General features: G+C 38.1%; 2 protein-coding genes across 3 annotated transcripts; both read left to right on the top strand.

Moving 5' to 3' along the window:
• Nucleotides 1-855: 855 nt before the first annotated feature.
• On the top strand, nucleotides 856-10,664 carry LOC106670861. Its single transcript, XM_014401516.2, has 3 exons — nucleotides 856-965; nucleotides 1,052-1,247; nucleotides 9,075-10,664. Exons 1-3 carry the CDS (start codon nucleotides 954-956, stop codon nucleotides 10,181-10,183), a joined length of 1,317 nt encoding a protein of 438 aa, XP_014257002.1. The 5' UTR covers nucleotides 856-953; the 3' UTR covers nucleotides 10,184-10,664.
• Nucleotides 1,258-7,145, top strand: LOC106670860. 2 transcript variants are annotated; one of them, XM_014401515.2, is made up of 4 exons: nucleotides 1,258-3,848; nucleotides 4,360-4,650; nucleotides 4,770-4,919; nucleotides 5,029-7,145. In XM_014401515.2, exons 2-4 carry the CDS (start codon nucleotides 4,527-4,529, stop codon nucleotides 6,102-6,104), a joined length of 1,350 nt encoding a protein of 449 aa, XP_014257001.1. In that variant the 5' UTR covers nucleotides 1,258-3,848; nucleotides 4,360-4,526; the 3' UTR covers nucleotides 6,105-7,145. The 2 variants fall into 2 exon arrangements, with proteins under 2 accessions (XP_014257001.1, XP_014257000.1); XM_014401514.2 differs by lacking the exon at nucleotides 1,258-3,848 and having other exon boundaries at nucleotides 4,071-4,650.
• Nucleotides 10,665-11,346: the final 682 nt, after the last annotated feature.

Raw genomic sequence — 11,346 nt, 5'->3', positions numbered from 1 at the left:
TCTGCGAGCGTGAGAGATCGTGGACTGAGCCGGCGGCGGCCCTGTGATCCTCAGGGTTACCGGTTCCCAAGGTAAAAAACAATAAAAATTAAAGAGACTTTCTCCGACGTTTATTTAAAAAAATATTAAAACTAAATTACGGATCCTTTCTTCTTTTACTTCGAAGATTTTCACAATAATAACGGAAAAAAAGGATTAAAATTAATAGGAAGGAAACGAAAAGTAAAATAAGGACAGCGTTAACAGTGATGATAGTTGAAGGATGATAGAAAGGATGTAAAAGAATGGTAAAGATGTGTGGGAGAATCCGGAGTGCTGAATGGATGTTCTGGGACCACTCCGAAGGGAGGTATGGTCCGAACCGGCGTTGGGCGATGCGAATGACAATCCGTTAGGTATCCACGATGCGATGAAAGATTAAAACGAGGAAGTGCAAAATTAGTTTGTTTATTTAGAGATAGTGAGATGTAGGGTTAAAATAAAAACATTTTTTTTATACTGCCAATATTTCGAATTTTATTGAGACCATCTTCAGGGCCACTTCACTTTGAAGATGATCTCAATAAAGATCGAAACGTTGGCACGATAAAGAAAATGTTTTTCTAAACGTACATCACACCAGACCGCAACTCACAATCTATAATCTTAACGGTCACTAAATACTCCACATTAGTTTCTTTTCTGTTATTAATTTAGCCGATTCAATTAAATTCCATAGAATTAAAGATAGGGGTGAGCGAATCAGTACAGTATTTTTTGTATGTTTTTATTTATTTATTTTTTGTGGATTAGATACCTACTAAGTTGTTAATACTGAAACTTTTAAAAAAATTCCGGCGTTTTAAAAAATTCCCCGTTGGCGGTTCCCATCTTGTGACGTCACGATCCGCCTAATGCACCCCCTTCACAGAGCTCTCTAATACGCTATCAGCAATCAGCAACCTCGCCTTGACATGACTGAGGAAGTGAGTCTCTACGTCTCCAGAGTTTATCTCTAGATTCTTTCCCCCCTTTTTTTTCTCTTCTCTCAAACGCGGTCTTCTTTTTCCAGAATGGCACCCGGGACCTTTTCTCAGCCCTGCCGGCCGAGCTGTCCGAGATGATCTTGACCTACTTGCCGGCCGAGGACCTCGCAAGTGCCGGTGCCGTGTCCAAATCCTGGTTTAGGATTGCCAACTCGGAATTCCTGTGGAAGAACGTCTGCTCGAGGGATCGGATCCTCGAAGAAAAACTCATAGATGATTTCTGTAAGGCCTGAACTTTTTTTTTTTTTTTTTTTTTTAAGAAGAGCGCACTACGTATGCCTGGTGTGATTAGAATGTCGACGTAAAGAGGCAATGTGATGTTATCACTAGTGTACACGACAAACGTTCTTGATACCCACATCGAAACCCAAGTTGGCTCGTAGAAGAATAAAATTGGTTTATAAAACTTTTTTTTTTTTATGAAGAGTAGCGTTGAGACGATGAATGAGTCCGGGACCGAGAGATCCGTTGGCAAAGGTCCGGGTCCGTGAGTCGGTTGACTCTACGGCGGTTGAAGGGACTCTGATGCAGCAGGTAGCCAAGTCGGCTATGTTGAGAATGCGAGTTCGAGGCTAATGCTATGAATGCCCTTGCCATCGTCAAGGGTGTTCCATTAGTGATTAGCGAGATCTCATCGGGGAGACGAGTCTGCAGCTAGTGAGGCCATGCCCCTTCTCTTATACGCACTGGCTCTGCTCTGATTCGCTGCAGAGTGGAAGGCGAGACCATTCCAGAGCCGGTAGTGGGACCTAGCGGGTGCCGTGTTAAGTGCAGGTGGCCACCACAGACTAATTACTTTTCTAAATTATGTTTAATTTTCAATTTACTTCTATGTAGTAACTAGGGATGAGCATCAATGGTCGATATTTAGTTAACATGGATGGTAGGCACCCGGTGTTCGATGTTTTCAACATCGATGTTACTGTGTCCATGTTTTATAAACTTCCCTTTTTTTTAAGAACAGTGCACTATTTATGCCTGCTGTAATTTGTATGTCGACGTAAAGAGGCAATGTGAGGTTATCACTCGTATACATGATAAACGCTCTTTTATTCTTTTACAAGTTGGCTTGTAAAATAATAAAATCGGTTTATTAAACTTTTAACTGAGGATGAGCATCGATGGTCGGTGTTTAGAAAGAATCGATGGTCGATGTTTAGAAAACATCGATTGTCGAAGTTTAGAAAGCATCGATTGTCGAAGTTTAGAAAGCATCGATGGTCGATGTCTAGAAAACATCGATGGTCGATGTTTAGAAAGCATCGATGGTCGATGTTTAGAAAGCATCGATGGTCGATGTTTAGAAAGCATCGATGGTCGATGTTTAGAAAGCATCGATGGTCGATGTTTAGAAAACATTGATGGTAGGCACCCGATGTTCGATTTTTCAACATAGATGTTCCTGTGTCGATGTTTTTTGACCATCATGGTGGGCTGTAGATGTTTTATAAACGCTTTTTCAGTTTTTCCTTCGTCCCACATTTGTGGATGGGGAATGAAGCATATTCTTATGATTTGAAAGTTTCCTATCCGAACTTGTCAGGAGTTGTTACCCAATTTGTTGCCTTAGTTGGCACATCTATTCCCTCTGAACGATTATTTTACAAAATTATTTGGAAAACTATAAATCGCTTAGAAGGTAAATTGGCAAGCTACGTTTTTTAATTCCGTTCCGGGAAAGATGTGGTAATGTTTCATTGAAAAATTTAGATAAATTAAGCATATGGTAGATTTTTAAACCTTTAGCTATTTATGGCTAGGGCTTTTTTTATAGCAAGGGACAGGAATTTGGTTTTGGTGGATTACGGATGTTTTCCGAAGTAACGATGGGCGAAGAAAAAAACAGGGATTTATTGTGATTAAAATTCACAGTCACAAATGCTTCAAAAATAGACGTCTTTAATTCAAAAGGGACCGAGAGATATAACTATAAATAGAACCAGAGGGAAAAAAATTCTAATAAATGTTATTTAAATAATAAACTATGATTTTTATTAATTAAGTTCGTAATAAAGGTTAAGAAATGGCGAAGTTTGAAAAATTAACTTACGTTTCGAAACACATAAAAATAATTTATGCCTATGAAAAAATTTGTGGTTTTGAGTAATGAGAACTCATTAAACGATCGATGTGTAGACTGTGGGGTCGATAGTTGTACCACCATCGATGGTGAGGTTCCGATGTTTACGTAAATGGCTTCTCTTATTTGGCTTATAGATAGAGCTATTTTTTTACCGCTAAGTCGCAAAAATTATGAAAAAAGAAATAGATGTATAAAACATCTAGCGTATAATTTTGGTTTTCTCCCAATATAAAATAATTAAAAACGGTTAAAGTGATTGGCACTGGACAAGGTTACAAACCTACAAAAACAAAAGAACCCCCCTTGAGTTTTGTGCGATTACTTACTTAGGTAAAGAATGAAAAAAAAATAGCAACGGAATTGAAAAAAAAAAAAAAAAAAGGAAAAGGTTAGTTTTAGAAATTCGAGCTCCTTAAGGGATATCTTATCCAGACCAAAAGATAAAATGGGTGAATGGTCTACCAGAGTTGTATACAAAATCAAATGTGGATGAAATTGGTCAAACAGGTAGAACATTAAAAAGTAGGATAAAAGAAGACCTACCCACACATCTAGCTCCCTATCGGAATTTAAAGACCATATTGTCAGAGAGAATCACACCTTTAAGCCCGAGGATAACACTGAAATATTACATGTATTAAAAAAGGAAAAAGATTATTTGGAGATCGTGAGATGTGGCGAACACAGAGAATTTAGGTACTCATCACACTGTTTTCAATCTCTGAACAAAGAAAAACTGGGTAACGTATTTTTCACATTTTCCATATTACCGATAGTTAGGCCCATATATCGTTGACACCATGTTAAAGTGACGAATGTGAAAAATCGCTTTTTTTTTCGTTCGTTTACCGTTGCATTCTATGAGGCCCACCTTGTGGTAAAATATTGAATCTATACGGTGACCGGTAGACCGAAATCTGTAATGTCATTTTTACGAATCTCTAGCTTCATTAGATATATGAATGCTTAAGAAACGAATAATCATATTCGATAGTTTTCATAATTGGTCTGATGACAATCTTTAAAATTCACCATTTCCGTATATCGAATATGCCAAATTCGTTAGTTTTCAATTACATTTTTACATGCCATCACCAAATTAAATCATTCTAAACTATCGAATATGGGACATTCGCAAGTATACAATGCAATAGTTTTTCGTTTATTTAATGCATAGAAACAAAAATGTGTCACATTCGTTACTGGGCAATGATCCCATTTGACTGACTCAAGTGTTTATGTTTAATGCAGACTAACGAATGCCTTTACGAATTTCTTGGGATCATAAAAAGTTGATCTGGGCTGTTTAATTTCAAAGAAAACCATCAGTTCTACTAATTCTCCTCCTCCCAACATCCTGTTGTGCTTGGCTTTTTCGGGATTTTTCATTAGTATTTCGTTTACCTTTCCCGAGTACAATGGGATCAAAACGAATTGAATTTTTAAATAAGTTAAGAGACTCTGTCTACAAAGATGGTCCATCAACTTCTTGTTCTACTGAACGAAGAAAAAGTTGCATCTCAGCATGTGACAAAAAATCATGTAAGTTTTATTAAGTACTTTAACAAAATACGATACGATGCAACGCATTTTTAAAAATATTTTATTTTGCCTCATTAGTAACAGAACTGCAGTTAAGAAAACTAAATTTTTTATTTTAGCCAACGACACTGCGACGGAGAATTCGTCGAATTTTATTTTAACAGAGTTGTATCTCAGCTCAGATGATTCTGATGTAGATCCTAACTTTCTTCCTAATGAAACCATAACGGATTCTGACACCGAAGTAGACGAAGACTCTCCAAAACAATGTAAGTTTCAACTTGTTTACACAATCATTGTCAATAATTTTCAATTTTTCTTATAGATAATAATTATAATTGTATGGTTTAAGTAATTCAACTTTTCATCTGTTTCTAGATTCTAAGGGTAAAACTACGCCTACCAATACCAAAGCTACTTCTGTATTCGGAGGGGGCTCTCATGCTACAGTTAACCCTCAACCAGAACTTCTTGCACCTATTGAAGCGATTGATTCCTCTCAGCCTGCCATTCCTGTTGCTGTTGATTTCACTCATAACGATAATAATAATATGATCATTGCTGTAAGTAGCTCAATTTCAAATAACGTAAACTGCTCTGAGTCACCTAAGAAAAGATACAAAGCCGATCCATCAAAATGGAAACGTAATATAAACAGATCTCTCCGTCTTAGTGGTCAATCGTATATGACCGTAAAAGGAAAACTTATTCCCGCAAAACCAATGCAAGTTGCAAATTGCGTTAACCGCCGGGGTCATAACGGCTGCTTAGAGATTCCTGAAGAAGGCCGGCAAGAAATTTACAATAATTTTCATTCTCTTAAAACGTTAAAAGATCAGCGTGAATTTTTCATTAGGAACATTCAAGTAAATGATCCAAAAAGAACTGTTTCTGGCATTTCTCGGAACTTGAAAACAAGCGTTTATGAGCTAACATTCAATAATGAAAAATACACTGTATGCAGGGAGTTCTTTTTACGCACTTTAGGAATTTCAGAAGGACTTGTTAGGGGTGCATTCAAAAAGTTGAATAGTAACGGATTTTTGGATCCAGAAAATAGGGGGCGAAAACAGGGCTTTAATGAGGCGCAGATAAATTTTATCAAGGAACACATCAAGGCATTTCCTGCTGTCCAATCTCATTATTGTAGAAAGTCGAGTGAGTTTAAATACCTGAGTTCGGAACTCAACATTAGAACCATGTACAACTTATACAAGGAAAAGTGTCAAGAACAAAATCAGAAACCTGGTTGTTTTGAGACTTATCGCAAGGTTTTCAGAACTTATAAATTAACCTTTCACAAACCTAAAAAGGATTTGTGTAAAACTTGTGTGAAATTTAATGAAAGCAGCGAAAATGAACAAGAACAAAATCAAGCAGCACACAACGGACATTTGGGTCGTGCCGATTCCGCTAGAATTAGAAGGGATGAAGATAAAAAAAGCAGGGGCTGAGGATCCAAAAACTTTGTCTTTCAATTTTGACCTCCAGGCTGTTTTATATACTCCAAAAGGCGCAGCTGGGCCTTTTTTTACGTTAGAAAGCTTGCTGTGTACAATTTAACAGTGTTCAATTTAGGCAATGCCAAAGTAGACTGCTACACTTGGGATGAAACAGAGGGGAAGAGAGGGAGCGTTGAAATCTCGACATCTATATATAAATACATTTTAGATCACCCTGAGATAGCCCATGTCCGAATGATGTCCGACAGTTGCGGTGGGCAACAAAAAAATTATCATTTCTCTTCCATGTGTTTTTCTGCTTTGGAAGCGCACCCTAACTTACACACAATTGACCACGTATATTTCGAACCTGGTCATTCGGAAATGGAGTCCGATTCGGTCCACTCCAAGATTGAGACTAAGGCCAAAAATAGACCAGTATACATACCCACTGACTGGGAACAATTAATAAGGTTGGCTCGTAGCAAACCCTCTCCCTATATTGTCATTAAGCTTCAACACGATGATTTCCTGAATTTTAATGTTGAGCAAGATCAATTTGTACCTGAAAAAACAATTGAAAAAGGTAGAAAGAAAAACAGTTCAGATAATAATGATGGAACCAACATTGATGGGAATACAAAAATAAAATTTAATGATTGCGTTTGGTTTCAATACCGTAGATCAGAAAAAAATAAAATATTTGTAAAGACAGATTATGAAGTCAATGGTGAATTCATGACGCTTGTACGAAAACGAAAACGCGGACTTAAAAAAATCGCTCCTGACGATTTACTTCCACCACATATTATACAATACAATGATCGGCTCTGTATCTCAGATGCAAAAAAAAAAGAACCTGTTACATTTCTGTGAACAGGGACTAGTACCCAGAGCATACAAAAATTTTTTTGAGCTACTTCCATCAAACACTAGCGTGCCAGATAGGCTAGCAGAACCGGATGACAGCGAAGAAGAAGGTTAACTTTTTTAATGTTTTTCAATTTTATTTACTTTTCAATTCTTAATTTTTTTTACTTGTAATTTACTTTTAATTCTTTTTAATTTCAATATTTTATTTACGTTTTTATAAAAACTCTTTTTATTATAATAGTACATCTTTTATTTTATATTCTCTGTATTCGTATACTTAAATAAATTTCTACAAATTGTATTTTTCAGTTTTGGAAATAACTTATTTTTTATAGGTTTAACTTGTTTTTGTAAACCTTTTTATGTAAAATAAAACTATTGTAAAAAGCCTACGAGAATTTTCAATTCCACGATCTCCTTATCCATTTTCTAAACTAGTCAATTTTTTTTGGTTTGTAAAATAGCGAATCCTATGCAATGAAAATTCATTGAAAACTAGCGTATCTACTGGAAAATTGCACATTCGATACTCTGCCTTCAATCTGGTGTCATGCCAACACAAATTTCTATACGCAGCAAAGTAACGAATATTTCAAAATAATTTTATATATTAGTTAAAATTATTAAAAACACACAAATGACAATAAACAATAACAGTACACTTTATGAAACCTATTTAAATAAAAATTTAAAAAAGTAAGTAACTTCCTAACTGAAAATTATGGGTAAATCGGTTTTTTGGCTCTCCTGAAAAGTGGAGAAATCCATATTCGTCACTTTAACATGGTGTCAACGATATTACGAACGGGCTTGATACCCACACCGAAATCCAAGTCTGCTCGATGAAGAATAAAATTGGTTTTTAAAACTGTTTAAATAATCGAAAAATCACGAAACGGCTTCATCCTTTATCAAATCCCACATCGCTCTGTTACCTAAATCACATCAATTGTCAGAAAAATTACAATTTAGTCCAAGCCGTGTTCCATAAAGGGTACAATCACATTTAACGCTAAAATGGAGGAGGATTTAGGGTCTGAATATAAACCCCCCTCAAATGCAGCTATTGTGCCAGTCACCAGGAAATAGCTCAATATCATTGCTACAACTTTGGAGATTAAGAAATAAAACATTTCAAATAAGTAACTCCTAGGACTTGCTCTCGACCAAAGATTAATTTGGAATGCACACCCTTAAAAGGTTTTGTGGGTGGACTTTCCTTTCAATAACAAGACTCAAGTAGTGTGGTTGTGTTGTTGAAGGTTACAATACGACAATATCAGAGTTAGTTGAAGATGAGATGGGATTTCAGCCGTGTACAGCTGAAAGCGTGGGTGCCAGAACCTCTACTCTGAGGAACACCATCGGAGGAAAATCTATCAATTACGTAACTGTCTAGTATAAGATATCAGGTACTCTCTCAATGCACTTATTGCATTATGAACGGCAACCCAATGATGGGTTATTGTAGTCTTTTGTACTAGTCCTGTGAATAGCATTCACGTCGATGTCTTAAAACCTAGACATCGCCTTTCGAGTCATCATCTCTTCTTTTTACGAATAAATGTCCTCTGCCTAACTCCATAATTGTTCCCAAACCTCACGTTTTTTCTTCCTACTTAAGGCCGACATATTATGTAACAGACTACAATGGCAAGACAGTTGGTACTCTTCGGGTTGGGATCCCCTTCAGTGACCTATGCTGTCACTTGCTGCTTTCTGAGATGCCTGGGGTCGCAATGGGATGCCTGCATGTGGCTCAAAACGTTTGGACCTCTTAGCTAGCATCCATCCTCTTCATTCTTGTTGGTGTTGTGGCAGTGCCCGTTCGGGATTTGATCGACGGGTGCTGATGATTCTAGGATGTATCTCCAGGGAGCTTTAATGTCGATGTAATAGGTAATATGAGATTATTTCTCGTGCATCTAGCAGCCGGCCCATCCAAATCCAAGTCGTTTCATTGAAGAATAAAATTGTTTAAACGATTAAATTACAAATTTGATTTTTACTTTTGTGTAACACGTATTAGGTCTATAATAATAATAATAATATAAATCTGGTTTTTCTCCTGGTACAAACTCACTTGAATGTTCTTTTCTTGTTTTCCAGTTGATAAGGTTGAAGAACAACGGTGCCGTTGGGCGAGGTTGTACCAGTACACGCAACGCAGGAGTAAAAGGTGGAAGAGTGATAAGTACAGGAGTATCAACACTCCCAAGATCCTTACTGCCTTCGTCCACGGCGTCACGCTTCTGGTGGGGACGAATGACGGTGTCGGTGTCCACTGCATCGAAGGCAGTCACCTCGTCGTCGTGCAGCACCTGAAGACCGGCATACCGACCACTTCGATTACCGCGGTCGGCGACACGCTAGTCTGTGGCGACGGAACGTTCTCATTTGTCTACACTCTGAAGGGTAGAACGTACCAGCTCGAATCCACCCTCTCGCCACCGGATGACCTCGTCCTCACCGGACCTCCTGTCATAACCGAAAAGAAGAGCGAGGGGGTCAGCCTGAACGTTTTCGTCATCACGGACGACTTCATCTGGATCGGAGTCAGTGAGTGTAATGTTATGACGTGCTGCAAGGTGTTCGACCGGGCTGGCAAATCGTTTAGCAACGTGACGCTCCATGATTTGGTTACAGTGAGGCACAACAGGAGTTACGTCTCTGTCCTTCGCCCCTGCGGCGTCCAGGTCTACAGCGATTCAGGACTTTTAGCTTTCAAACTAGACAGCTGCGCATTCTACACTGGCCTAGTCATGTCCGAAATGGGGATCGCGTTCCTTCAGTGCCAAGACTTCGGCGACCCGGAACCTGTATTCTTCGACCTCCACCGGAAGACGTGCTCCGTCGAGAACAGGTTCAAAGTGTACAAGCTGGCCCTGTTCGAGGACAACCTTCTCTACCTGACTGGCCAGGTCAAATTCACGATGGTGTCTTTGAAGGCGGACAAGACAAGGTGGGTGACTCCGCTCGCCGGATCAAAGTACCTCAGGCCAGGCAAAGACCGTTTCCACGTCCTGTGTCGCAAGTTCGTCTTCATCTGCCCCTCACGCGGCCGGCTCGATATGTTCTCACTCTTTGACCTCGAGACCGGCGTCAATTTCTACGACACCTCCATATACACTGCGACCTACAACATCCTACAAGTGGCCGACACGGGCTTCTTGTACAAATCCGATAAGTCTGCCGTAAAACTACGCTCCTACATATGAAAAAGAATAAGGCTGAAACGACTTTTTAAAACAAGGCTGTGTTAATTATGTAAATTGACTTCACTATAAAACATTTTATACATTCTAAATACAACTATCATTCTTTTGTATAAATAAAAGTACAAACGTTTTTTTTATTTACTTAAATTGATTCATGATGGCGGGAGGGGCTTTATGACACTTTTCCGCTAGAGTACCTCCCAATCCGTTTCCAGGAATGTAAATTAAGGTTCCTTTACTTGAATGGTCAAAATGATAATGTGGATTGGAGGCGAAATTTAAGTCTAACAAAAATGGTTCGTAATCAATCAGTATTATAATTTTCTGTTTACTTCAATTAATAGGTTAGGGAAAACTCTAGGAAACGAAAGTATATGTGCACACTTCAAAGGTTAGATAATCACAGCGCCTGTCTCCAAGCGACAAACCAGGCCTAAGCCAACTTGCCTGCAGGGCCAACAGTATTTAATATCACTTATCTTAAGTTTATAGTTATAACAAATGTTGAGTTATAAAACAAACAAAATAAAAAACTATTTTCGGGCGCAATGAATTCTCTTATTTAATTTTACTTTGCAGACGTTCGATCCCTTCATTTTCAACCAAATGCAAGAAGTAATTTGAGGTTATCAATGGTAACTACTAACTTCATAACCTAATAAACTAGTAAAACAGTTCGAAACCTTCCAGCTGATGGAGGGATTTTAATATTTGAAATTTGCGCCTTGATGTAAGGAGGAAATATGAAGCTATCACGGATAAAAAGATGCCACGCACACACGAGGAGCTTCAAACTAGCTAACCTACGAGGTCGAGTCTCACGCAGTGTCCTCTACGCCCAATGTAAGGTTATCTCTTGTAAACCTGACAACTAGCTCAATTTAGTCAATAAGCTATTATGATGTTTGAAATTTGCGCCTTGATGTAAGGAGGAAATATGAGGCTATCACGGATCAAAAAGATGCCAAGCCCACACAGCTGCACGATAAACTAGGAAAAAGTGGTTTCAGTCAGACTGTGTTAAAAGATAATTTGATGTTATCGTATGTACACTTGTGCTTGATGTAAGAAGGCAACTTAAGGTCATCATAGACAAATTTGGGTGTCGACGTAGAAGATTAATTAATTAAAGGTTATTACTTACAAACCTGTGAATTAGCTCA

Source organism: Cimex lectularius, unplaced genomic scaffold, assembly GCF_000648675.2.
Source record: "Cimex lectularius strain Harlan isolate CLEC.00 unplaced genomic scaffold, Clec_2.1 scaffold248, whole genome shotgun sequence".
Taxonomy (NCBI): domain Eukaryota; kingdom Metazoa; phylum Arthropoda; class Insecta; order Hemiptera; family Cimicidae; genus Cimex; species Cimex lectularius.
Note: the sequence above shows the minus strand (reverse complement) of the source record. Positions and strands in the feature narration are given on the sequence as shown.

Coding starts and splice junctions, on each gene's coding strand:
- LOC106670861 (XM_014401516.2), top strand. Junction 1,248..9,074: donor AAAACTCATAGATGATTTCT/GTAAGGCCTGAA, acceptor CTTGTTTTCCAG/TTGATAAGGTTGAAGAACAA.
- LOC106670860 (XM_014401515.2), top strand. CDS start 4,527: ATGGGATCAAAACGAATTGAATTTTTAAATAAGTTAAGAGACTCTGTC. Junction 4,651..4,769: donor AGCATGTGACAAAAAATCAT/GTAAGTTTTATT, acceptor TTTTTATTTTAG/CCAACGACACTGCGACGGAG. Junction 4,920..5,028: donor CGAAGACTCTCCAAAACAAT/GTAAGTTTCAAC, acceptor ATCTGTTTCTAG/ATTCTAAGGGTAAAACTACG.